Consider the following 27,180-nt stretch of genomic DNA (forward strand, 5'->3'; position numbering starts at 1 on the left):
TTTACGAGCTGATGCGTTTATTTGCAAGTTTCCTGTATCTGATATATTGGATTATAGCCGTGGACTCGGCGTTGGCTTCGTCATAACCTGTTTCTGTTTAGATTGGATATGCATTCTCTCTCTCTCTCTCTCTCTCTCTCTCTCTCTCTCTCTCTCTCTCTCTCTCTCTCTCTCTCTCTCTCTATATATATATATATATATATATATATATATATATATATATTGCTCTTGATTTATATATCCATTCCCTCTCTCTCTCTCTCTCTCTCTCTCTCTCTCTCTCTCTCTCTCTCTCTCTCTCTCTCTATATAAATATATATATATATATATATATATATATATATATATATATATATATATATATATATATATATTATATATATATATATATCTCTCTCTATCTCTCTCTCTCTCTAAATATACAATTATATATATATATATATATATATATATATATATATATATAGAACATATAAAGTGTTCTTTATATAGAAATGTACATTCTCTCTCTCTCTCTCTCTCTCTCTCTCTCTCTCTCTCTCTCTCTCTCTCTCTCTCTCTCTCTCTCTCTCTCTCGACCACGGATCAGATTCACTTCAGTTGCAAATCAAGTATTCTGAGTAATGCGGACACTTTAAATATCTTTTAAAACCTGGATGTTTTAGAGGTTCAGTGAGAATTAAATCTAAATTGCTGGCCTTCATATTATTATTATTATTATTACTGTTTTGTAAGCTATGTGAATCACGTGCGTCGCAGGAACCTTTAGAGTCTTTAAAACCTATAATGGACAGGCGCATGCGCTATGGACATACGTCCTACATCCATTTGCGAAGTAGCTAATGATGCATACAAATGCGTTAGGTCGATTGCATAATCTCGCCTTTGAGAGAGAGAGAGAGAGAGAGAGAGAGAGAGAGAGAGAGAGAGAGAGAGAGAGAGAGAGAGAGAGAGAGAGAGAGAGAGAGAACTGAAGGTTGTTGATGATGGAAAAGAAATTTGCTTCCATAGATTTTCTTCTGTGAGGATATATATATATATATATATATATATATATATATATATATATATATATATATATATATATAGAGAGAGAGAGAGAGAGAGAGAGAGAGAGAGAGAGAGAGAGAGAGAGAGAGAGAGAGAGAGAGAGATAGATAGATAAAAGTAAGTCTACCCTGGCCATTCAGAGTAACAAACAACAAAATTCAAAAATTTAAAACTTAGAAATATGTAAAAAAAAAAAAAAAAGAAATTCGTAATGTCCATAAAAAAAACTGTATAAAAACAAGTAAACGAACAGCCATAACAACAACAAATAAATAACAAAGCTCAAAAATAAACAACTCAGCAAAGCAACAAGAATCCTGTGAGAAGCAATGAAATAAGGAAAACTTTAACTGAGGAACAATTAGCACAACAAAATCGCCCTTGAGATGTTTTCATCATTGGTCCGGCGACGCGGAGAGTCTGCTGTGCTAATCATATGGAACAGGTTCTTTCTTATATGTGAACGGGCAGGTTAAGGTCCCAGTCATTGGTTTTAATGCGACACATTTTCTCTCTCTCTCTCTCTCTCTCTCTCTCTCTCTCTCTCTGTCTGACTCGTGCAGATACCTTTATTTTGTTATTCTCTCTCTCTCTCTCTCTCTCTCTCTGTCTGTTTGTCTGGCTCTCTCTCTTTCTCTTGCAGATACCTTTATTTTGTTATTTCTCTCTCTCTCTCTCTCTCTCTCTCTCTCTCTCTCTCTCTCTCTCTCTCTCTCTCTCCGGTTTGGTAGTAATTCTCAAGCCTCTGTCTCATTTAATAGACATCTTCAAGCCTCTCTCTCTCTCTCTCTCTCTCTCTCTCTCTCTCTCTCTCTCTCTCTCTCTCTCTCTCCCCCAGGCAATATTTTTTTTATACTACCCTGGGGACGAAATCCCCAAACCTTGCTGGAATCCTCGGCTGCAGTGTAGAATTCATTATCAATATTTTTAGTCCTCTCAGATAAGTATTATTATTATTATTATTATTATTATTATTATTATTATTATTATTATTATTATTATTATTATTATTATATAAACAAAATCAAAGAAGATTCCTTGGAATAACCAGCCCTAAGGGAAAATATTATTATTATTATTATTATTATTATTATTATTATTATTATTATTATTATTATTATTATTATATAAACAGAATCAAAGAGGATTCCTGGGAATAACCAGCCATAAGGGAAAGTATTATTATTATTATTATTATTATTATTATTATTATTATTATTATTATTATTATATATAAACAAAATCAAAGAAGATCCGGGAACAAACCAATAACAAATTATTATTATTTATTGTTATTATTATTATTATTATTATTATTATTATTATTATTATTTATTATTATTATTATTATTATTATTATTATTATTATATAAACAAAATCAAAGAAGATCCCGGGGAACAACCAACCATAAGGGGAAAATCTAAGCAACCGAATCACAAGAAAAACCAGCAACATTACAAAGTTAAAGAACGAAAAGACGGAACAAAGACCCCATCAGGCTAAATCCATTAGAGACTCCGAGGAATAAATCGCCCCCTCGAGGAGAATTAACCGAGGGAAGGAGTCTCTTCCAAGAGCGTTATCAGAGAGGACTCCTATTTTTAATCTCCCCTTGAAAAATCCACTTCCAACGTAGCGCCGCCATCAGATAAAGGCAGAAACGATTATTTTTCCCTGCTGGTGGGTTTTGGGGCCAAGACAAAAGGTTAGTAAAACGAGAGAATAAAAGATAAGTGAAAATTGCGCCGGATTTTCTTCGGCGCAATCGGGTTTTCTGTACAGTGTATAATGTTGTTTGAAACTTTCAGCCATGACTAATGAAACTCTTAGCCGTGGCTCATGAAAATTTCAGCCACGGCCCGCTGGTGGTCTGTGTTATTGGTACCTATAGCAGTGCCAGATGTACGGTTATGGCTAACTTTAACCTTAAATAAAGTCAAAACTACTGAGGCTAGAGGGCTGCAATTTGGTATGTTTGTTGATTGGAGGTTGGATGTTCAACATACCAATTTGCAGCCCTCTAGCCTCAGTAGTTTTTGAGATCTGAGGGCGGACAGAAAAAGTGCGGACGGACAGACAAAGCCGGCACAATAGTTTACTTTTACAGAAAAGTTAAAAAATAAGACGGAAGAACAATTGCCAAAAGCCGAATGTTTTTTGCATGTGAGTGGAAGATGACTGGATCAAATGACTTTTATGCTTTGACTAGTCACAACAGGAAGTTTTTTTTTTTTTTTTTGAGCAGAAGAGTCTGCCCCATTTCGTTATTCTCCACCGTGGAGATCAGCAGGTCTGGGATTGTGCATTTGGGCGACTGTTTCTTGTCTTCTTTAACTTTCCATCGGTTTTAGTTTTCTGTTAAAGAAAACTATTGTGCCGGCTTTGTCTGTCCGTTCACACTTTTTCTGTTCGCCCTCAGATCTTAAAAACTACTGAGGCTAGAGGGCTGCAAATTGGTGTGTTGATCATCTACCCTCGCGTCATCAAATATACCAAATTGCAGCCCTCTACACTCAGTAGTTTTTATTTTATTTAAGGTTAAAGTTAGCCATAATCGTGCGTCTGCAACGATATAGGAAAGGCCTCCGCCGGGCCGTGGTTAAAGTTTCATGGGCCGCGGTTCATACAGTGTCATACCGAGACCACCGAAAGATAAATATATTTTCGTTGGCCTTGATTATACGCTGTACAGAAAACTCAATTGCGCCGAAGAGATTTCGGCGCATTTTTTACTTGTTAAGGTTCGTTTCACTCCCACAAGTCTAGCCTAGCAGAAATTCATTACGCTAATTGCTAGAATTCTTCCAGAATCCTTTTTCAGGGGGCGGATTATGGTATAATAGCATTTGGAATTTGAAACATCGATTTACTGATGTTTTTGCCCAAATATAACCTTTTCCCGTGCACATATCAGTGACAAATCTTTCAGTTGGTAAAGTAATTATGTCTTTCAAATAATTATTCTACTGTTATTATCTAATCAATTATGTCTTTCCAAATAATTACTGAACTGTTGGTATCTAATCACAGACTTGCATCAGCTAAGGCTAACCAATTATACTCTCTCTCTTTGTGCCACATTTATTTTCTTTCATTCCATCAATAATGATTTGTCAAGAACTTGAGAAAATTGAAAATGACTATCCATTCATAGTTTTCATAAATATTTCATAGATATTTGTCTCTAATCCTCAAACAAACAGCCTATATTAATAACACTTAATTTCTGTTGTCAGCTTTTTGTGACTTTAATTTTGCCCCAAAACCGACAAATTATGAGTAATTTTTCCACAAAATTTGATGCCGGGAATCAAACACACCTCAGAAAACCTTCTCGTGTGCAGCTCTGTCGAGCGACTGGCTCTATTCTATCCCAGCTGCTGGGCAAGGGGCGACATAAGAGGTCATTGACCCAGACAGGCGGGTAACAAGCTCCCCAACCACTGCCCTTTTCCCCAAATTTAAGTTGCATAAGGGGAGGGGCGACGGTTGCATGCGATTTTGCCCCGTACGCTCTCGTTTAATAAGGGTCGGAATGTCACGACGAATAGGCTCGTTGAATAAGAGAGAGAGAGAGAGAGAGAGAGAGAGAGAGAGAGAGAGAGAGAGAGAGAGAGAGAGAGAGAGTTTATTTGTAACTTAAGCTTCTTTCTTGACTCAGAGGTTAGTGGCACTGTAAACAAATTGATATATATGTATATGTATATGTATATATATATGTATGTATGTATGTATATATGTATATATATACTGTATATATAGTGTTTATATGTATATGTATGTACAGTATGTGTATATACGATATATATATAAATATATATATATATATATATATATATATATATATATATATATATATATATATATATATATATATATATATATATAGACACAGACAGACAGTTATATAATAACCCTTGTGAAATTAGAGAAGTGGCCTCAAGCCCTCAACCGTCATCACAATATACAATCTTCTAAAACCGTTTCTTCAAGAAGAAGACCGATTCAGACGCTGTTAAGTCTTTATGGCTTAATGTGTGACACACTTTACCTTCAAACTGCGCGTTGCCTAGTAATGTGGTGTCTGGGTTGTCTTTGTTTGTTTTTGGTTGTTTGTTTGTTTGTTTGTGTTGTTTTTGTTGTCGTTGTTTTTAGCTGTTTGTGTCCTTCTTGCAGAGGGTGTTTTTGCTCTTGACGTAATCATTGTTATTTTATATTTTTGTTGTATTTTTTAATTTTATTGTTGCAGTTTCATCATTATCGCTTTATTTTTATTGAATTTTTTTGCATGATTTTTATTGTTTTTGATGCTACCGTTGCTGTTGATGTGTTTATTTATGAGAGATGTTTTTGTTCGCGACATCATTATTATTATTTTTATATTTATTGTGTGTTTTATTTAATTTTATTTTTATTTTCATCATTATCACATTTTTTTGATTCCTTTTGTTTGCATTTTTTATTCTAATTATTCTTATTGTAACAAAGCAAAGTTTAGCAACTTGGGTCTGGTCAGTTATTGTATAGGTTACCACCGGGAAACCATGAAACCATATGTCACCCGGATGTGGTGTCAAGGCTCGCAACCGCATCCCACAAAACATACAAGCAGAAAATCGTAAGGTAATAAAAGAATAAGAAGAAGAAAAAAAAGAGACATAATCTCTCCTCCATGGCCTGCTTGAAGTGGCCAGTGCTTGAGGGTCAGTGACCCCAGGAGGAGCTTTCAGGAATTACGAATCTTAAAAAGAAAGAACTTGAACCTCTTATCTCTTTGCTTGCTTGAATGCGCTCTCAGGCGCTTGCGCAGTGCGGTGTTATGAATATGAAATCATATCAATATAGGAGAGGAAATCGCAAGAGAAGGCCATTTCTCGGTATCGTTCTGAATCTTAAAACGAGTGACCTAAACCTCTTCTCCTTCTTCTTGCTTGCACATGCGCTGTGGAGTGTTATGGATGAGAAAGGACGTAATTGACGGGAGAGGAAATAAAACATGTAAAAAATGCGCCGAAGTTTCTTCGGCGCAGTCGAGTTTTTTGTACAGCCTCTACAGCGTATAATCAAGGCCACCGAAAACAGATCTATTATCGGTGGTCTCGGTGTAATGCTGTATGAGCCGCGGCCCATGAAACTTTAACCACGGGCCGGTGGTGGCCTATCCTGTATCGTCGCTAGAAGCACAATTATGGCTAACTTTAACCTTAAATAAAATAAAAACTAGTGATGTTAGAGGGCTGCAATTTGGTATGTTTGATGAGTGGAGGGTGGATGATCAACATACCAATTTGCAGCCCTCTAGCCTCCGTAGTTTTTAAGATTTGAGGGCGGACAGAATAAAGTGCGGACGGACAGACAAAGCCGGCACAATAGTTTTCTTTTACAGAAAACTAAAAAATGGTCCTTTTCAGCATCAGTCTTTAAGATTGTAGGAAGATTATGAATGGGATAAGAATTTATAAGGGAAGCATCAGAAAGTTTTCCTTATACATTTGCTTGATTTGACTTTTCCCTTCGCGCATAATAATGTTATTTATAGTCTATATTTATGAAGGAAGAGAAAATGAATAAAATTAATAGCTTATTTATGCAAGGGTGTATATATATTCATATGACCTCGATAAACAGAGTAAAATGTTTTGATATGATCGGGAATTTATAGAGGGAAACAAATATTCAGCGTGAATTTAGGGTAAAATTATACCTGAGGAATTATTCACATAAGATTTTGTCAACAAGTAAGTCTAGACAATATTTTAAATGTGTGCTTTCAGTTGCAAATATTGTTATTAATCTTATGTAATAATACATTATGGTAAAGGGAGGAAAAATGATTAAATTGTAGACTATTTTAATGATAAAATGTAAACATTTTTATCTTTTCATAATTCTAATTAATGATGTGATATCTGACAATGAAAAATAATGAAAAATAAAAATAATATTACTGGTTTGTAGTAATATATAATATAAAAAAAATAATTAGCAAGTATATTGTTTACAATCGAAGCTACCCACAAGTCTAGACACACCTTAACCACTATATTCGTTTACGTAAACACGCTCGCAAGCGCCTACACATGTGATCTGTAACTGTGAAGAAATAAACGTGATAACACGTCTGCTAAGCAACTTCTCAAGAGGTGGCAAATGCGCAGCACTCCATGTTGGAGAGAGAGAGAGAGAGAGAGAGAGAGAGAGAGAGAGAGAGAGAGAGAGAGAGTTGTTGCCGATAAACAACCAGGTCATTCACTGATCAGATCTGATATTATACCGTGTAATTTGAAGCTCAGATTTAATTGTACAGGGTTAAGGGAATTTAGTCTTTATTAACTTATTGCCTGAGGTGTCTGCATTGAAATCTGTCTGTACTTTTCGCCCGTAGGACGTGTGATTCTGGGATTTTCGTCTTTCCCATTTGTTTCCCTATACATCCGGATTTAAAGGTAGGTTTACAAATAGTCTCTCTCTCTCTCTCTCTCTCTCTCTCTCTCTCTCTCTCTCTCTCTCTCTCTTTTTATATATATATATATATATATATATATATATAATATATATATATATATATAAATATATATATATGTATATATATACAGATATATATACATATATATATATATATATATTGTGTATATTATATATATTTATATATATATACTTATATACATGTGTGTATTTATACATACACATCCTAAACTATCACATATCTATTTATGTAACTAAGAACCTCCATACCCGTCTAAGTACCTCAAGCCACTAAGGTACTTTGCAGCTCTTAGGATTATGATGAGAGAGAGAGAGAGAGAGAGAGAGAGAGAGAGAGAGAGAGAGAGAGAGAGAGGAGGTATCCTGATGAGGAACTCGAGATCGGTAAGTGCGTTGTCGATAAAGACTTATCAGAAACCCTTTTAAATGCATTAATGGGATTCCCTCTCTGTCTCTCGGGCCTCCGTGGGACCCGTTGCCAGTCGCGACGTGTTGAAAATAAGCTGAAAAACTACTATTTTGTCTTCGCGTTTTTGACTTGCATTAAAATGTTTATGTTTATGGGCGTATCTATTCATCTAATTTGTCTGTTTCTTCTTTGTTTTTTTCATGAGAATTGTACTCTTTCTCTTTCTTTCACACACATGCATATACACTCACGTGCTGCGCGCGCACAAATACACACGCGCATGCGCAGACTAAAGGTTACTGAACATGGCAGTTTAGGGTTAGGTGCATGATGATAATTACAAGAAATTTCATGAATATAAACAAATAAAGCAATAAAAGTAACAGATAAATTAATGGCAAAGTTATTGGTCTAACTGACTAACTAACTAACCAAATCAGTAAATAAATAAATAAAATAAATAAAGAAGTCAATAAACTAAACCAGATCAGTAAATGAATAACTAAGATAAATAAAGAAGTCAATAAACAAATAATGTAATCACTAAAAAAGAAGGTAAAATCCCCCAAATAAACTAGCAAATAATAGACGAAATAACGGACAAGTCATTGAGCTAACCACCTAACTGTCCAAATAAATAAACGACAAATAAATAAGCAAATAAATAAAATAAATAATTTGATAAACAAATAAACTGTAATATCCCACCCACAGAGCCTTTTCAGACCACCGTCAGAGCTTCCCTTCATGAAATCTAAGACTCATCGAATGCGAATTTTACGACCGAAGCCTTCATCAGTTTTCACTTGGGTTCTCCTCCGGGGAATTGACTCGGACTCTTTGCTGTTCACCTGATACGAATTTGGGGGTCCTGAACGTGGTCCATTGCCCCTCTTGAGTTTCGTCTGTGCATTTTCATTCCCTGAGGTGAAGTCTGTCTTCAGGAGAGGTTTGCTTGTTTTGAATAGTAATAATAATAATAATAATAATAATAATAATAATAATAATTAATAATAATTAATTAATTATTATTATTATTATTATTATTATTATTATTATTATTATTATTATTATTATTATTATTCAGAAGATGAAACCTATTCATATGGAACAAGCCCACCAAAGTGGCCGTTGGCTTGAAATTCAAGCTTCCAAAGAATATTATGGTGTTCATTAAGAAGAAGTAAGAGGAGGTAAAGGAAAATACATAAAGAAGAGCTCCCACTTATTAAAAAAGTCAAAAGAAAATTACTAAATAGATAACAATGTATTAAAATGCAAGGAGAATAGTGTTAGGGTAGTCATGCAGCGCATCTTCGTTTGAATTCTGAAACAATCATAATAGCAACAGCAACTCGAATATTCAGTGAATATGCAAAAACAGTGTTGTTTCTTTTATACGAATTTGAGGCTGAAATTGGACCATTGGCTCCTGTTGAGTTTCATCAAAGCATTTTCATTTCCTTAAATGAAGGCTCTCTTTTCGAATGGTTTGCATGTTTTGAATCATAACAATAATAATAATAACAACGGCAGCTGTTATATTCAATTAATATTGGAAACAGGGTTAATTCTTTGATACGAGTTTGGGGATGACGTTGGACCAGTGGCTGCTCTTGAATTTCGTCAGTGCATTTTCATTCCCTTAAATGAAGGATCTCCTATGAAATGGTTTGCTTGCTTTGAATGATAATACCTTATTCTTAGGAAGTTTGAATTTCAAGGTAACGGCCCCTATGGGCTTGTTCCATATTAAAAAGGTTCATCTTGTGAGTAATAATAATAATAATAATAATAATAATAATAATAATAATAATAATAATAATAATAATAATAATATAGTTTCTGTTTCAACGGCATTTAGCTTGTAGAGTCGTTTCCATTCTTCTTATATTCTTCTCGTCTCCTACCTACAGACGAGAAGAACATAATAAGAAGAATAGAGAAGACTCTCTACAAGCTAAATGCCGTTGAAACAGCAGTTGTTTTTAATAACACTGCCTAAAGAGGGACTCCTTCCAAATAATAATAATAACAACAACAACAGCTGATATAATCACTGAAAAAACAACCTTGTTTCTTTTTCCTTTCTTCCAAGGCTTTCAATCTTGATAACAACCTCAGTCATAACACCAACGACATGGCTGGCAGGAGGGGAGATAATAAAGAAAACATTGTTCTATTTCCCCCCTTCCTTCCCTCGCTCAGCTTCCCCCCCCTCCCCCCCTTCCTCATGGCCTCACTTCCTGCCAAAGAAGGGGGAATAAGGGCATATGGCTCATATCACTACTGTCATTAAGAGCTGAGCCAGTCGGGTTTCTGATAGAAGCTGTTGGGAAATAATGGGAGTAGTAGTAGTAGTAGTAGTAGTAGTAGTAACATGCCTTTGTAAAGGCTCCCCTCCTCGTTCCAGTTTTTGGCCCCTGTTTTGTACAAGTTCCTGCGAGCATTTCGTTTATGTTTTCTTCCAGTCTCAAAATTTGTTCACAAGTTTTTCTTTGTTCAAATTCTTCTGTACTGAGATGCAGCAGAAGAAAAATAGCAATAATTTGATCTATAACTTCCTGATCAGGCTGTAGAACAACATTTAATTGATATCTTATTTCATTATAAGCTGGGCAGTAATGCTAGAAGTCTTCTAGATCTAAACATCCCAAGTTACATAACAGTCAGTATCTTCCATCACGAATCTTCTCCCATTCTCCATTTTTAAACCACTTACATAAAGCAGATCTAAGCTCACACTTGGAAACAAAACCTTAGCTCAACCATACCAACAAATTCACTCAAGCCACCAGAGGGCAGTGTTTACAAAGACGTTCACTCAGGCTACTAGATGGCACTGTTTAACGCCAACAGTCCCTGTGGCACAGGAGGACGCCACTCGACAACGTCATCGTTTACCAAGGGGCTGCCAGGAATAAATGATTTTTATGATTGTAATAAATCACAAGGCTGCCGCCAGACCTTCGGCTTTGAGGGTCGTTGATGGTGCCATTAAAGTCGGTTTCTTCTTTTAAATCGGTTAATAAAGCGCTGAGAGACTCGTGATGCCATACTTGTATGTCATCTTGTTTGATTTGGAGATGTGAATATATATAATATGTGGCACGTGAGAAAAATTATTTTGAAAGGTGAGAGAGAATAAGGAAGATACTTAGAAGATGTAAAGATGGGTAATGTATGTTAAAAAAGAATGAGCCAGAGTATTTTGAGGTGGTTTGGTCTTGTCGAGAGAATGGAGGAAAATAGGTTCGAGGAAAGAGCGTAATTCGCAGAGGGAGATCTAGAAAGTGTCAGATGGATGGAGTGTGAGATTTATTCGAAAACATGGGCCTTTCTATTCAGGAAGACGAGAGAGTTTCAGAAAAGTATGTGTGAATGACTCAGTGTGTGTGTGTGTGTGTAAGTGTGTTCGACGCACTCATGATGAATCTCACGCATAGGTTAAAGTATGAATACGACAGTGATTGATGTGCTTACATACATATACATATTAATATATATATATATATATAATATATATACTATATTATATATAATATATATACTATATATATAATATATATAGTATATATATATATATATATATATATATATATATATATATATATATATATATATATATATATATATATATATATATATATATAGATAGATTCATTCAGCCGCAGTGAGCCACAGTGAGGCCCGGGAAGGCATATCAGTGAGAAAATAACGAGAAGCATTACATTAAGTCGTATCTTTCGTACTTGGATAAAATAAGCGTCATGTTTCACAGACTATATAAACAACAGCATAGTTTATTCGGATCAGATCATAATCCGTCTGAATTCTCTCTCTCTCTCTCTCTCTCTCTCTCTCTCTCTCTCTCTCACGAGACAGAATCAAATTAAACCCTGCAACGACTTTGGCCAGACGAATATGTCAGCTACTTGGGGCACGGAATCGTGACAATCAAACGACTACCGTAATAGAGGAACAGAAGAATCGTGATCGAGGCGAATAAGAGTGTCTATAAAAGAAAAGAAAAAAAAAAAACCGTGAGAATCATATCTTGTTGGTCCCCTCTTAAGAGAGCCATCAGATGCAATCGGTCCTCATTTGCATACGCAGGAAGTTGCAGTTGAAAACGATTGGGTAATTTGGCTTTTAATGTCACGCATCGTTGCTCACGATTTCCTAACCTTCTGTTGTGTTATTTTGGTATTTTATTGTTAATCTTTTCTTCATATTGTTTGCTTTGTTAGATTTAAAAGTTTTGTTTATGTTGATGACTTCGATTTCGTTAGCTTTTATTCTGCTTTTTAAAAATTTTATTGTCAACCCTTTTCTTCATATTGTTTACTCTCATAAAACACTGAATATATACTAAAATATATATATATATATATATATATATATTTATGTATATATATATATATATATATATATGTATGTATGTATAAATGGTATTTTAAGCTTCATTATTGACGGGTGTGTATAAGTTCTGAATGACAACTGCTTGTCATGATAACTTTTAGTCTCTGTAAAAGAAAACTATTGTGCCGGCTTTGTCTGCCCGTCCGCACTTTTTCTGTCCGCCCTCAGATCTTCAAAAACTACTGAGGCTAGAGGGCTGCAAATTGATATGTTGATCATCCAGCCTCCAATCATCAAACATACCAAATTGCAGCTTTCTAGCCTCAGCAGTTTTTATTTTATTTCAGGTTAAAGTTAGCCATAATCTTGCGTCTGGCAACGATATTTGACAGGCCACCACCGGGCCGTGGTTAAAGTTTCATGGCCCGCGGTTCATACAACATTATACCGAGATCACCAAAAGATAGATCTCTTTTCGGTGGCCTTGATTATACGCTATACAGAAAACTCGATTGCGCCGAAGAAACTTCGGGGCATTTTTACTTTTGTGTGTGTGTTTTTAATATATTTCATTATTCTTATTTTATGTAAAAACTCCCTATAAAAAAGAGGACATTTTGAATTATATTTTTGTCGTTTCAGCTAAAACTTTTAAGGAATATAAAGGGTTAAGAAATGTATTCTCTTGCAAAAAAGTGCACGCGTGTCCCTTTAAGGCAGGTTTAAAATAGAACCCGGGATCACCTTTTGCACTTCCACGGCGGAAGTAAACACGGGGGACAGGAAACGAGAGAGAGAGAGAGAGAGAGAGAGAGAGAGAGAGAGAGAGAGAAGGAGGGCTGGAATATTGATAGGAGGAGAAGGAGGAGAGAGAGAGGTTGGAATATTGAAAGGAGGAGGAACAGGAGGAGAGAGAGAGAGAGAGAGAGAGAGAGAGAGAGAGAGAGAGAGAGAGAGAGAGAGAAATGAGAGAACAATAAAAGGAGAGAGAAGAGAGAGAGAGAGAGAGAGAGAGAGAGAGAGAGAGAAGAAAGAGAGAGAATAAAAGGAAGAAAAGAGGAGAGAGAGAGAGAAAGAGAGGAGAAAAAAGAACAATAAAAGGAAGAAAAAGGAGAGAGAGAGAGAGAGAGAGAGAGCTGATGATGAGGAAGAAAGAGGAGAGAAAGAATGGAAGTTGGATAAACATGAAAGAGAGATTGGAAGAATGTACAACAAAAGCCTTGAGAGAGGTAAAACGAGTTGGAGCATTGCCACAAAAGCCTTGAGAGAGAGAGACAGCATAGAGCCCCGTCGCCGGTCTTCTCCATTTCATTATCGTGAGAGCTGGACCGTATCAGCTATTTCCCCTCATTAAGTTAACCAAATGAGGAAATCGGGAAGAGAGAAGGATTAGATAAAAGGAAGGAAAGAGGTAGAGGAAGCGAAATGAAGTGAATAAGTAAATAAACAAGTAAAAACTGCGTCGAAGTTTGCTTCGGGGCAATCGAGTTTTCTGTACAGCGTATAATTAAAACCGAAAATAGATCTATCTTATGGTGGTCTCGGTATAATGCTGTATGAGCCGCGGCCCGTTAAACTTTAACTAGGGCCCGGTGTGGCATCTCCTATATCGTTACCAGACGCAGGATTATGGCTAAATTTAACCCTGAATAAAATAAAAACTACCGAGGCTAGAGGGCTGCAATTTCTTATGTTTGATGATTGGAGGGTGGATGATCAACATACCAATTTGCAGCCCTCTAGCCTCGGTAGTTTTTAAGATTTGAGGTGGACAGGAAAAAGTGCGGACAGAAAAAAGTGCGGACAGAAAAAGTGCGGACAGAAAAAGTGCGGACGGACAGACAAAGCCGGCACAACAGTTTCTTTTACAGAAAACGAAAACATGATAATTGCAATCAGTAAAACCAAAGCACATTGTTTCTGTGCAAAGAAGTTATTGCATCGTACGATTGAATGAGTTTCTTTCCTTTCTTCATCAAACTATGGAAATCCATTCCTGACTCCGTTTTTCGGGACTGGGCAAAATGGGAGTACATAGTTGCCCATCCCACTGGCCTCTGAATGAAAAAAAAAAACAAAATAGAAAGGGAAATAAGCTGTCCAACAGATATGCAAATTAGGTTATAAGTTGATTGGTTGAGGTGAAATTGACATCATAGAACATTATCAGCTTGATAGCCTTAGTAAGAATAGAAAAGGATATTTATTTGTATTTTTTAAGAATATGTCAACATTGCTGATAGGTTAGTATAGGCAAATCCACTATACATGTATAATGAATATACATGGATAAATATATGAATACTGACTACTGTTTAGGACGTTACCTTGGATAAGGAGCAAAACAAAGGTCCTTTATATTTATATATATATATATATATATATATATATATATAATATATATATATATATATGTATATATATATATATATATATATATATATATAATATGTGTGTGTGTGTATATATATATATATGTGTGTGTGTGTGTATTTATATATATATAAATATAAATATATGTATTTATACATATATAAATATGTATATATATTTATATATATGTATATATATACATATATACATGTATATATGTGTATATATATATATTTATATTTATATACATATATATATACATATATACATATGTTTGTATACATATGTATATATATACATACACACACACACACACACACACACACACACACACACACACACATCATCTTCGTTATGTGAAGACTCTCATCACACGCGTGACTTAGAGAACGTAGGAGGAATAGTGTCACAAATCTGCTTTTCTTATCTTTTATGGATGCCAGGTGACGAGCAGTCGTAACCGTAAAACTAAAAATGTTGTGGCGTCAGTGAACCTGAATATTGGTGTAGAATCAGGGATAAAATCTTATGTAGAAATCTTGAGGCAAAAAGAAATTTGTAACAGTGGTGTGAAGTTTGTTGGTATGAGTAGAAATTGGGAATGAAATTATATATGAAAATTGTTTAAGGAAAAATCAGTTTAATGAGGTTATAGATATTTGACGCTCATGTAGAATCAGGGATAAAATTGCATTTACAAAATGTTGAGGCAAAAGTAAATTTGTCATAGTGGTCTGAAGTTTGTTGCTTTGAGTAGAAATTGGGAATGAAATTATATATGAAAATTGTTTAGGAAAAACTCAGTTTAATATCTGACGTTGATGTAGACTCAGGAATAAAATTGCACTTAGAAAATGTTGAGGCAAAAGTAAATTTGTCATAGTGGTTTGAAGTATGTTGGTATGAGTAGAAATTGCGAGTGAAATTATATATGAAAATTGTTTAGGGAAAATCAGTTTAATATTTGACGTTGATGTGGAATCACGAATAAAATTGTACTTATAAATTTTAAGGCAAAAATACATTTTTAATAGCGGTATAAAGTTTGTTTGCATGGGCAGAAATTGTGAAAGAAATTAAATGTGTAAATTGTTTAGGGAAAAATCATATTAGTCAGTTTATAAATATTTTACAAACTTTGAAAAACATTTGAATGAACCGAGTCGAATCAGAAATGTCTCACATATAATAAAAAAAAATAAAAAAAAACTTTTACATATGAAAAACACTTCTATGAAAACCCACGCAGTACCAACAGAGTGTCACCTAGCAATATTTCCCAACCCCCACCAAAAAAAAAAAAAACCTTCTCACCTACAATAAAAGAAAATAAAACTTTTGCATATCAGAAAGTCCCCATTAAAGGCAATAAAGTAACAGCCTAAGCTACATCCAGTTTTATTTACGAGTCAGTGCAAAGCCATTCGGGAGATTGCGACTAAGCTTTAAGTACCTACGTAAGTAGGAATGGCGATGTCAGCCGATGTTTATCTCTCTCAATGGAATGAACGTGTGGCTAGGAAATGGAGAAGTGGAAATGGATAGGAGGAAATAGAGAGGATGAAAATAGACAGGACGAAATAGAGAGGAGAAAAATAAGCAGGACGAAATAGAGATGATGAAATAAAAGGAGGAGAATAGATTGGAGAAATAGAGAGGAGGAGAGTAGACTGGAGGAAATTGAGAGGAGGAAAACAGGTAGGAGGAAAAAAGACAGGAGGAAATAGTGAGGAGGAAGATAGATAGGAGGAAATATAGAGGAGGAAAATAGACGGGACGAAATAGAGAGGAGGAAATAGATTGGAGGAAATGGACAGGAGGAAAATAGACTGGAGAAAAATAGTTTGGGGTAAATAGATAGGAGGAAATTGAGAGGAGGAAAACAGGTAGGAGGAAAAAAGACAGGAGGAAATAGTGAGGAGGGAGATAGATAGGAGGAAAATAGACGGGACGAAATAGATTGGAAGAAATGAAAAGGAGGAAAATAGACTGGAGAAAAACAGTTTGGGGCAAATAGATAGGAGGAAATAGGGATGAGGAAAACAGATATGAAGAAATGGAGGAGAAAAAAGATAGGAGGAGACAGAGAGAAGGAAAAATAAACAGGAGGAAATTGGATAGGATGAAATAGGGAGGAGGAAAATAAATAGGAGAAATAGAGAGGAGGAAATAGAGATAAGTAAAATAGATAAAACAGCGGAGATGAGGAAGAGAACGAAAACGTGGGAGAGCAAAGGTAGCAGAACGTGAAGAGGAAATAGAAACTTGAGAACAGCGAGTAAGTACGAAGCTAAGAAATACGAGAGGCATGGAGAAACAGCAGGATGAAGAGGAATGGGGGACAGAAGCAATAATAAACAAAGAAGAAGAAGAAGAAACGAAGATTTAAGAAGAAAGCACGAACGAAACAAAACAGAAGAGGAAAAAAGATGAGCAAATCAGGAAATAGAAAAGAAAAAATAATAGATCAATACGTAGGAGACAGAACGAAGAAAAAAACACGAATAAAAGAAACAGAAGAGAAAAAAAAAAGAAAAGGAATGGTAAGAGAGTAAAGATAATAAACAAATACGAAGTTTGGGGAAATAGAAAAAGTAATTAGTAAATGCGAAGAAGATTGAACGACGACCAAAAAAAACAAAAAACACACACAATAAATGAAACAGAAAGAACAAAAAATAAGAAGAACTGGGAAATAGAAAAAAAGTAAATAAGAAGAAAAAAAAAGCCACGAACGGAAGAAAACAGACGAGGAGTAAAACAGAAGAGGAATGGGAAACAGAAAAAAAAATACTAAGAAGAGGTAGCGAAGGCAAAAAAAAAAACAAATAAAGTAAAAAAGAGAAAAATAAGAAAACAAATAAGAAGAGGCAACGAAGGAAAAAAAATAAAGAGAAAAATAAGAAAAAAATACTAGGAAGAGGTAACGAAGGCAAAAAATAAAAAAAAAAAAAAGTAAAAAAGAGAAAAATAAGAAAAAATAAACAAACAAAAAGAAAGAGACAACTTTAACGCCCCTGCAGAGTGGGAACCAGAATCCCCCCCTACCCCACCCCCCGGGGACCTCACTCACCTGGGGGCGAGACTACCTGCGACAGGCAGGTGTGGACGCAGCCGTTAAAACAGCAGGAGGTGGAGGGCGGACAGTGGTGGTGGTGGAGGCAGGCGGAGGCGGCGCACAGCTCCGAGAAGAAGGGCGTGATCGGCGGAGGGCACCTCGGCTGGGCCACTGCCGCCTCCCCGACGGGGATGCCCTCCATCGCTTCTGGGTCGTGGTGCTGAAAGGGGAACAAAGTTGAATGAATAGATAGATAGATAGATGAATGGAGAAATAATTTAAAAGATACATAAACAGATGATTAAATAAAGAGATAAGTAAAAAGGTAAATAGGTATTTAGATAAATATATAAATTATCAAAAAGATAAATAAATAGGTAATTAAATAAAAAGATAGATAATTAGGTAATAAATGAATTATTAAAAAGGTAAATAAATAGATAATTTATTAAAAAGATAAACAGATAATTAAATAAAAAGGTAAATAGGTAATTAAGTAAATATATAGATAATTAAAAAGATAAATAAATTGGTGATTAAATAAATAGATAATTAAATAAAAAATAAATGGATAATGACATAAATAGATAATTAAATGAAAAGATAAATAGAAAATTAAATGAATATATAAATTATTAAGATAAATAAATAGATAATTAAGTAAAAAGGTAAATAGGTCATTAAATTAATATACAGATTATTAAAAAGATAAATAAACACATGATTAAATAAATAGATAATTAAATAAAAAGATAAACAGGTGATTAAATAAATATATAAATTATTAAAAAGATAAATAAATTAGTTAATTATCAATAAATTTGGGATAGATAAAGGCTGAAAAATAAATGCAAGAAAATAGTTGACATTAATGGGTTTATTTATGAATAAATATTGACAGGTAGATATATATATATATATATATATATATATATATATATATATATATATATATATATATATATATATATATATATATATACACAATTTATGTATATGCGTGTGTGTTTAAGCTATCGTTCTAGTGTACGTTCAACAAACAAGCGAGCTGAAAGAAAAACCTAAGCTATAAATATGCCATCTCTCAACAAATATTAGCGTCACAGGACTTAAACCGTAACAACACGAATCTGACAAGACTCTTCATCATAAGGGAAAAATTTCTCTCTCTCTCTCTCTCTCTCTCTCTCTCTCTCTCTCTCTCTCTCTCTCTCTCTCTCAAACTTCCTTGCTTCACGGCCTAATTTATTGCGCCGTTAAATCATCTATATTTGGTCCCATAAATAAAATAGGCTCACTTTTGTGGTCCTGACTTTTAAGAGAGATTCGCACTGCAAATAGCCAGATGTTTTTCCCCCCTATATTCAGAGGCCTATGGAAAGGGCATCTCAATGCCCGTGTCGATCCCGGAAGAAAACGAGGAGAAAGAATGAAAAATGCAACAAATCGAGGAAACTAGGATTTTATTTGAAGCAGAAGAAAACTATCTAAAAGAATTAGGAGTTAAAAAAAGAATGGGGTTTAAGCCAGACCTGTGGCAAATAGTATAAAAGTAGATACCTGAGCTCGGTTAACAACGTAAAGGAGGCGGAGAGAGATAGGCAATTAAGCAGTTGTAGCGTCATCAGCCACGATTGTGATGGGACTCTCGGATATATAGAGTGTAAAGTCGGTTTTCAGGGGAAGAATGGAACATTTAAAAGAATGATTTTCTTCTAAGTTGTAGGACTGAGAGAGAGAGAGAGAGAGAGAGAGAGAGAGAGAGAGAGGCATAAATTTCAGTTGAAAATTTAAGGGTATACTCAGTAAATGTCTACAAAATAAGGAGAGAGAGAGCAAGAATTTAAATGTCAGCATTTAGTTAATAGAGAGAGAGAGAGAGAGAGAGAGAGAGAGAGAGAGAGAGAGATAATAAAGAATGAACGTAAATACATGTACGCAAGATATGTATAGCAGAGAGAGAGAGAGAGAGAGAGAGAGAGAGAGAGAGAGAGAGAGAGAGAGAGAGAAGAATGAACTCAGGTACATGCAAACAGGAAAAGTCTAACAGATAAAATCAGAGAGAGAGAGAGAGAGAGAGAGAGAGAGAGAGAGAGAGAGAGAGAGAGAGAGAGAGAAGCATAATTGTTAGTGGGGAACTTGAACATACATTCAATAAATGAGCAGAAAGTAAAGAGAGAATGAAAGAGAGTATGATAAAAAAAGAGCTTAAATATATGCAAACGGGAAAAGTCTAACAGACAGAGAGAGAGAGAGAGAGAGAGAGAGAGAGAGAGAGAGAGAGAAAATCATTAAAAGAACGACAGCCCAATGATCAAAGAGAAGGGCGGTTCTTGATCCAAAGGGCAGCAGCTATCTCTCCACCTCCCTCGGTTTTATCAGACCCACTTAAATTACCAATTGCAGCGCGTGGCTGGACAGACACACTGCGAAATGAAGCAGTAGATAAAACCTCTTTTCGCTGCCGCTCGGCTGAGTCTTTGTGGATGATGTAGAAATCGAGTGTGATATAAGGGATATATATTTATATTTGTGTGTATATTCTTTTTATGTTTATGTTTATATTTATATATAATTCTTTTGTTTATTTGTATATATATAAGTATGTAAATTATATATAATTATATATATATATATATATATATATATATATTTTATACATATATATATATAATAAATATACATATGTATATAAGTATGTATTTTTTATAGTATATTTTATACATATATATATATATAAGTAAATAAATAAATATATATATTTTATATATATATATGTATATATATAAATACATAAATATATATTTATATAATATATATATATATATATATATATATATATATATATATATATATATATATATATATATATATATATATATATATATATATATATATAAACTATACTCAATTCCCTTACACAACATTTCTTAGCTGAATCGTATAGACCTTTTTGAAAACTAACATAAAATAAAACAAGAATAAAGAAAAATCAAATTCAGAATATATCAAACTCTAATTATCCTTCCTCAACAGACCACTTTTTCTTTTTTTTTTTTTTGTATCGATAATCGTATTTATAAACCTACGCCCTTAGCTATCGTATACTATATATCATTCACAAAACCCTCATTATTTACTTGGGTTGACAGCGAGATTGGGGCGAAAATATTTTTTCGTTTTATTTCTCAAGTGATTAATCCTTTTTCCTATATTAAAAAATATTCGTGAATTGTATTTCAGTATACTAAGCCTGGTATACATATGCATAAACAAACGCATATTACACAATGCATTATTCATAGAATCACACCCTCAGACACAAACGCTTAACCTGGAATAATACAATACATATATTGTAGAATCATACTTGTAACAAATACATAACCATATTTCATTCAGACTTTGGAAATGTGAGAAGGTACAACCCACTCTGGTCCTGTGGGCCATGGGCGTTGCCCTCTTAAAAAGTGCCCTGGGAGAAGGGCGATGCTATTAGATGCTGACTTTAGGTCGTAGCTACTGCATATTTGTGCTGAGAGAGAGAGAGAGAGAGAGAGAGAGAGAGAGAGAGAGAGATTCCTTTCCCGTTAAGTTGAGACGATGTGCAGGTGATAGGGAGAGAGAGAGATTACTCTGGTCGTGTGTGTCTGGTTATGAGAGAGAGAGAGAGAGAGAGAGAGAGAGAGAGAGAGAGAGAGAGAGAGAGAGGAGTTATTTAACCTTTATGTATGTGTATATATGTGTGTGTGTGTGTGAGAGAGAGAGAGAGAGAGAGAGTGTTGTTTGGTCTTTTCATTAAAACAGAGAAAGAGAAAGTGATTTGGTCTTTAAATCAGAGAGAGAGAGAGAGAGAGAGAGAGAGAGAGAGAGAGAGAGAGAGAGAGGTTCTTCCTCTTTTCCTCTTCGTCCTTCTGAAACCAAAGACCTGCCTTTCTCTCTCTCTCTCTCTCTCTCTCTCTCTCTCTCTCTCTCTCTCTCTCTCTCTCAAACCCTGCCAACCCCCAATAGGTGAAAGGGGGACGAGACAGATATTTGCTTAGGACACAGGCAAGAAGAATTCAACTCCGTCTGTCATCGGGGATAATGCTCGCGGGAAGAACACGCGTCAGATTTTCCTAATGACTAAAATATGCGTATTTTCTCTCGCGTCTCGTAACAATTTCTCTTTGACAACAAACCAGATTATGTCAAATGTAAGACCGCACGGTTTCACACCTTTTCCGTTTTTCACGAGCTGCGGAAAAAACTAAAATATGTATTAACGATTAACAATTTTAAAAAATACAGATGTTTCCATATCGCTAAGAAGACGAGCAGATGATTTGTAAAAATACAAAAATAAAGAAAAATATTCCAGTTTATTTTATTAAATGGCGCAGAAAAGAGTGACGAATTATCACTATCGATGATTATAATAGTAAAAATAAATTGCAGGTTTTTTATGAGCATTATTATGATAGACTAACGATAAGTATAAAATAAAAAAATAACGAAAAAGTAAAGACCTTTAAGTAATTCCAGCATTTCAGGTTACTAAACAGAGAACAATTGAAAACGAAAAAATACGAAAAAAGCCAAGTTAAAAAAAAGAAAACGAAAAAATACGAAAAAAGCCAAAGATAAAAAAAAAGAAAATCATAAAAAAAAACGAAAAAAGCCAAAAAGAAAAAAAAAAAAAAAAACAGAAAACATCCGATGTTTTCGTGTTGCCAAGAATGACAAGCAAAACGATAACAGCCTGACGAACGTGATGAAAAAATGATGAGGGGGATGAGAGAGTGATGAGTGTGTTATGAGTTGGAGGGGATTTTTTTTTTTTTTTTTTTGGGGGGGGGCGGATGGTCCCAGGACAGAATCATCTCCCTGGTGATGAGTTGGGGACCTCCCGGTTGCTGATGAGTTACGTAAATACGGAAGGATGATTTTTTTTTCAAATCTTTTGTGGGAAGTTGATCACTAGAAATGGAATTGAGACGACGGTTTTCTTAATGGGAAGTTTATTTTTTTATTTATTTGGTAATGTATGGATGTGGCAGAGACTGTTATCTTGGTACTTCTCTTGGGCCATCCATATATATTAAATATATATATTAAATATATATATATATATATATATATATATATATATATATATATATAATATTTATATATAATATATATTAATATATATATATATATATATATATATATATATATATATATATATATATATATATATATATATATATATATATATATATATATATATCTCAAATATAAGAAGCCCATAAAAATGCCAATATATAGAAAATTAGTGCTATATTTCAGAGACCAACTGTCTCTCTCTTCAGGAAAGTAATGAATGGGAAGTTACAGAAAAGCGGTATTTATACCAGAAAGGTCCATAGGTCAGCCGTTACGTCACTCCAGTTGACAATAATTATTCTCTTTACTCTTCTTAATCGCTTTTTGGAGGAAGATTTTATTTATAATATCTGAGTCCCAGGCTCCTTTTGAGAGGTTCATCGTATTTCTGTATTTAATCAAAGGTGATTCTGCCATTTGGTTTTGATGAGATTCTGGTTTAACAAAATATTTCACAGTCATATATATATATATATATATATATATATATATATATACAGTATATATATATTTAATATTATATATATATATATATATATATATATATATATATATATATATATATATATATATATATATATATATATATATCTGCAGTGTTTATGTACAACAAAACACGAAAACCTAATACTTCAATAATACTTCCTTACACAAAAAAAAACATAAAGTTTTTTTATTGTTTATTGAACAAACACTGACCGTGTATCGGACCCGTTGACAGAACTCGTCTTTTGTATCAAAAGGTAACCCAATTAAGAAGGGGAATTTCTTTGACTGAGCCGTCGATCAGCTGACTGAAGTGATGTAAATATTAGTATATACTGAAGGATGCTTTTTCTCTCCTCGGTAATTACGTGCGTGTGTTTTGAAGCCAAGTTTCAAGGTTGCAGTAAAGTGTACACTTGGTTTGGTGGTATATTAATAGACGGGTTTAGAATCATCATCATTATTATTATTATTATTATTATTATTATTATTATTATTATTATTATTATTTTATTATTATTATTTAGATGAATTCAAATGCAGGTTCTGGCTTTCGTATCTGTTCAAAATGGAATAGCCCTCGCCCTCGTTCTTCCCTTCAAAAAATAAATAAATAAATAAAATAAAATAAAAAACGGTGAATTTTGAACGCTCAAAGGAATTGGGATTGAAACTGGAATATAAAATATAGGCCAAAAGCCAACCGCTGGGACCTATAAGTTCATTCAGAGCACAAAACAATGTTGAAACAATTGTTAAGAGAGGGTTAAGGAAAGTAAGATGGAAGAAAGAGAATATGAACGGAGGTATAGTAAAGGGAATGAAGGGGGCTGCAACTAGGGGGCCAATGGGACGATGCCAAAGAACCTTATTTAGTAATGCTTACAGTGCAAGAAAGGGAATATCAACGGAGATATAGTAAAAGGAATGAAAGAGGGTTGCAATGAGGGGGGCCAATGGGACGATGCAAAGAACCTTATTTAGTAATGCCTACAGTGCAAGAAAGGGAATATCAACGGAGGTATAGTAAAAGGAATGAAAGAGGTTGCAACTAGGGGGGCCAATGGGACGATGCAAAGAACCTTATTAAGTAATGCTTACAGTGCAAGAAAGGGAATATCAACGGAGGTATAGTAAAAGGTATGAAAGAGGGTTGCAACTAGGGGGCCAGTGGGACAATGCAAAAAACCTTATTAAGTAATCCTTACAGTGCAAGAAAGAGAATATGAACGGAGGTATAGTAAAGGGAATGAAGAAGTTGCAACTAGGGGGCCAGTGGGACAATGCAAAAAACCTTATTAAGTAATCCTTACAGTGCAAGAAAGGGAATATCAACGGAGGTATAGTAAAAGGAATGAAAGAGGTTGCAACTATCGGGCCAATGGGACGATGCAAAGAACCTTATTAAGTAATGCTTACAGTGCAAGAAAGGGAATATCAACGGAGGTATAGTAAAAGGTATGAAGAGGGTTGCAACTAGGGGCCAGTGGGACAATGCAAAAAACCTTATTAAGTAATCCTTACAGTGCAAGAAAGAGAATATGAACGGAGGTATAGTAAAGGGAATGAAGAAGTTGCAACTTGGGGGGCGCCAGTGGGACAATGCAAAGAACCTTATTGAGTAATGCTTACAGCGCACCGCATGACGTATACTGGGTGAAAGTGTACAAGAAATTCCGACACAGAATCGCACGCATGACTTTGGACTCATGAAATCCATACTCCGTCTCTCATGCATGAACCTTCGTTTGTAATCACGAGGGATTCCGTGTCATTACCCTCCTTTTGCAACATCGAGAAGCTAACAACGCTTTACACAAACGGCTTGGAAGCTGACGTGAGACGATTGACGTCACGCCGTGTCTTTCGGGAAAATATTAATGTTTATTTATGTTTTAATGGAGGGTGCATATGCGAAAATGTACGTGTTGGGTTGATGAGGCTAAAGAATGTGGAGTTAGCATGCATATATGATTATTTAAGCATGCCAAGTATTTGGTCTCTCTCTCTCTCTCTCTCTCTATATATATATATATATCTATATATATATATATATATCTCTCATACATATATATGTATTATATATATATATATATATATATATATATATATACACTAGATATATATATATATATATATATATATATATATATATATATATATATATATATATATATATATATATATAAATATATACACACTAGATATATATATATATATATATATATATATATATATATATATATATATATATATATATATATACATATAATTCACACACACATACAGTATATATAAACATATAATTATTTGTGCGTGTGTGTTTAAACGTCATATAGACTGATAAACTTACATGACAGTGATAATTTGGCATCAATAAATGCTTTAAAAAAAACCCGAGAAATAATGTTGAACGAGCAGCACTTCCGGTGTGAACAGAGCCTAAAGAATTTCCGGTTGTTTAGGAAACATCTTTCATAACTGACTCCATAAACTCTGGCCATCTTGTTTATGAAAAAAGTAGACCTTTCTCTTTTGTTTAGGTGAATCTTGGGTTTTTATTTGAATTTTGAGATTTAGCTTGTCTGTGGATTTATTGACTTATTATTATTTCATTGTTTATCTATCTATCTATCTATCTATCTATCTATCTATCTGTCTATCTGTCTGTCTGTCTGTCTGTCTGTCTGTCTGTCTGTCTGTCTATCTATCTATCTATCTATTTATCTATCTATATAAGATAATTATATATTTATTTATTTAATATCTTGCTATCATTTTCAATTGTTTAAACAGATGTCACAATTAACGTAAGTACTCCGTTTCTTTGATAAATTATAACCCAGAATTATAAATAAGTAATTTTTAAGATAAGAACTTACAGTATTTGCAGAATATTCAAAATTATAATTACCATACAGCAAATTCAAATACTCACAGAAATAATTCACAGAATAAGGAAGGGTCTGAATCATAAACAAAACAAGGCAATGGGTTACTTTTCTTTTAAGATTTCTACTATAATTCAAAGGAGAAAATATAACACGCAAGATTCAGTTTATCAGCTGACACGCGTCAGATGTTTAAAAGTCAAAAGTTCACTTCTATAAACCATACGTAGATTTATACTAAAAAATATATCGTTGTTAGGTTATTATTTCCTTCTGGATTGCCTATCAGTTCTTTTGGAAAGTCTACTACAATTCAGGTCAATAATTATAAAAGGCAATATTTCAGTTTATCAAACTGACACGCGTCAGAAGTATACAAGTTATAAAAAAGTTAAAATTTTACTTTTATAAACCCTACGTAGGTTTATACTCAGAAACATATCATTGTTAGATTATCTTTCCTTCTAGATTACCTGTCAGTTCTTTTAAAAATTCTACTACAATTCAGATCAATAATGATAAAAGACAAGATTTCAGTTTATCAAACTGACACGCGTCAAGTATAAAAGGTGAAAAAAGTTAAAAATTCACTTCCATAAACCATACATAGCTATACACAAATATATCATTGTTAGGTCATCTTTCCTTCTATGTTACCTGTCAGCCTCTTGGCCAAAAGACACACCTCCCTGTCCCTTCCACTATAGTGCCTGTCAATCCCTTGACAACGAAGATTTGCCCGTCTAACGTGATATTATTTACGAGACACTCTATACCAGTGGTTCTCAACCTTTTTATTACCACGCCCCCTCTAAGAGCTGGTCCTTCCCCACGCCCCCTTGGAGCAAAATTCCCTCCCAGATTAGGAGGAAAATAAAAAAAAAAGAGAAAGAAAGAAGGAATTTCGAGGGACAAGGAGGAGGTAAATAATTACAAA

General features: G+C 34.2%; 1 protein-coding gene across 2 annotated transcripts in view; it reads right to left on the reverse strand.

Moving 5' to 3' along the window:
• Window positions 1–27,180, reverse strand: part of LOC136851496 (uncharacterized) — a 98,907-nt gene that overhangs the window by 33,284 nt on the left and 38,443 nt on the right. For both annotated transcript variants that reach the window (XM_067125632.1, XM_067125631.1), the window contains exon 2: window positions 17,755–17,959. In XM_067125632.1, coding sequence (XP_066981733.1) covers window positions 17,755–17,941 — 187 coding nt within the window. In that variant the 5' untranslated portion in view covers window positions 17,942–17,959. The remainder of the gene's footprint in view (window positions 1–17,754; window positions 17,960–27,180) is intronic.

Source organism: Macrobrachium rosenbergii, chromosome 23, assembly GCF_040412425.1.
Source record: "Macrobrachium rosenbergii isolate ZJJX-2024 chromosome 23, ASM4041242v1, whole genome shotgun sequence".
NCBI classification, from domain to species: Eukaryota; Metazoa; Arthropoda; class Malacostraca; order Decapoda; family Palaemonidae; genus Macrobrachium; species Macrobrachium rosenbergii.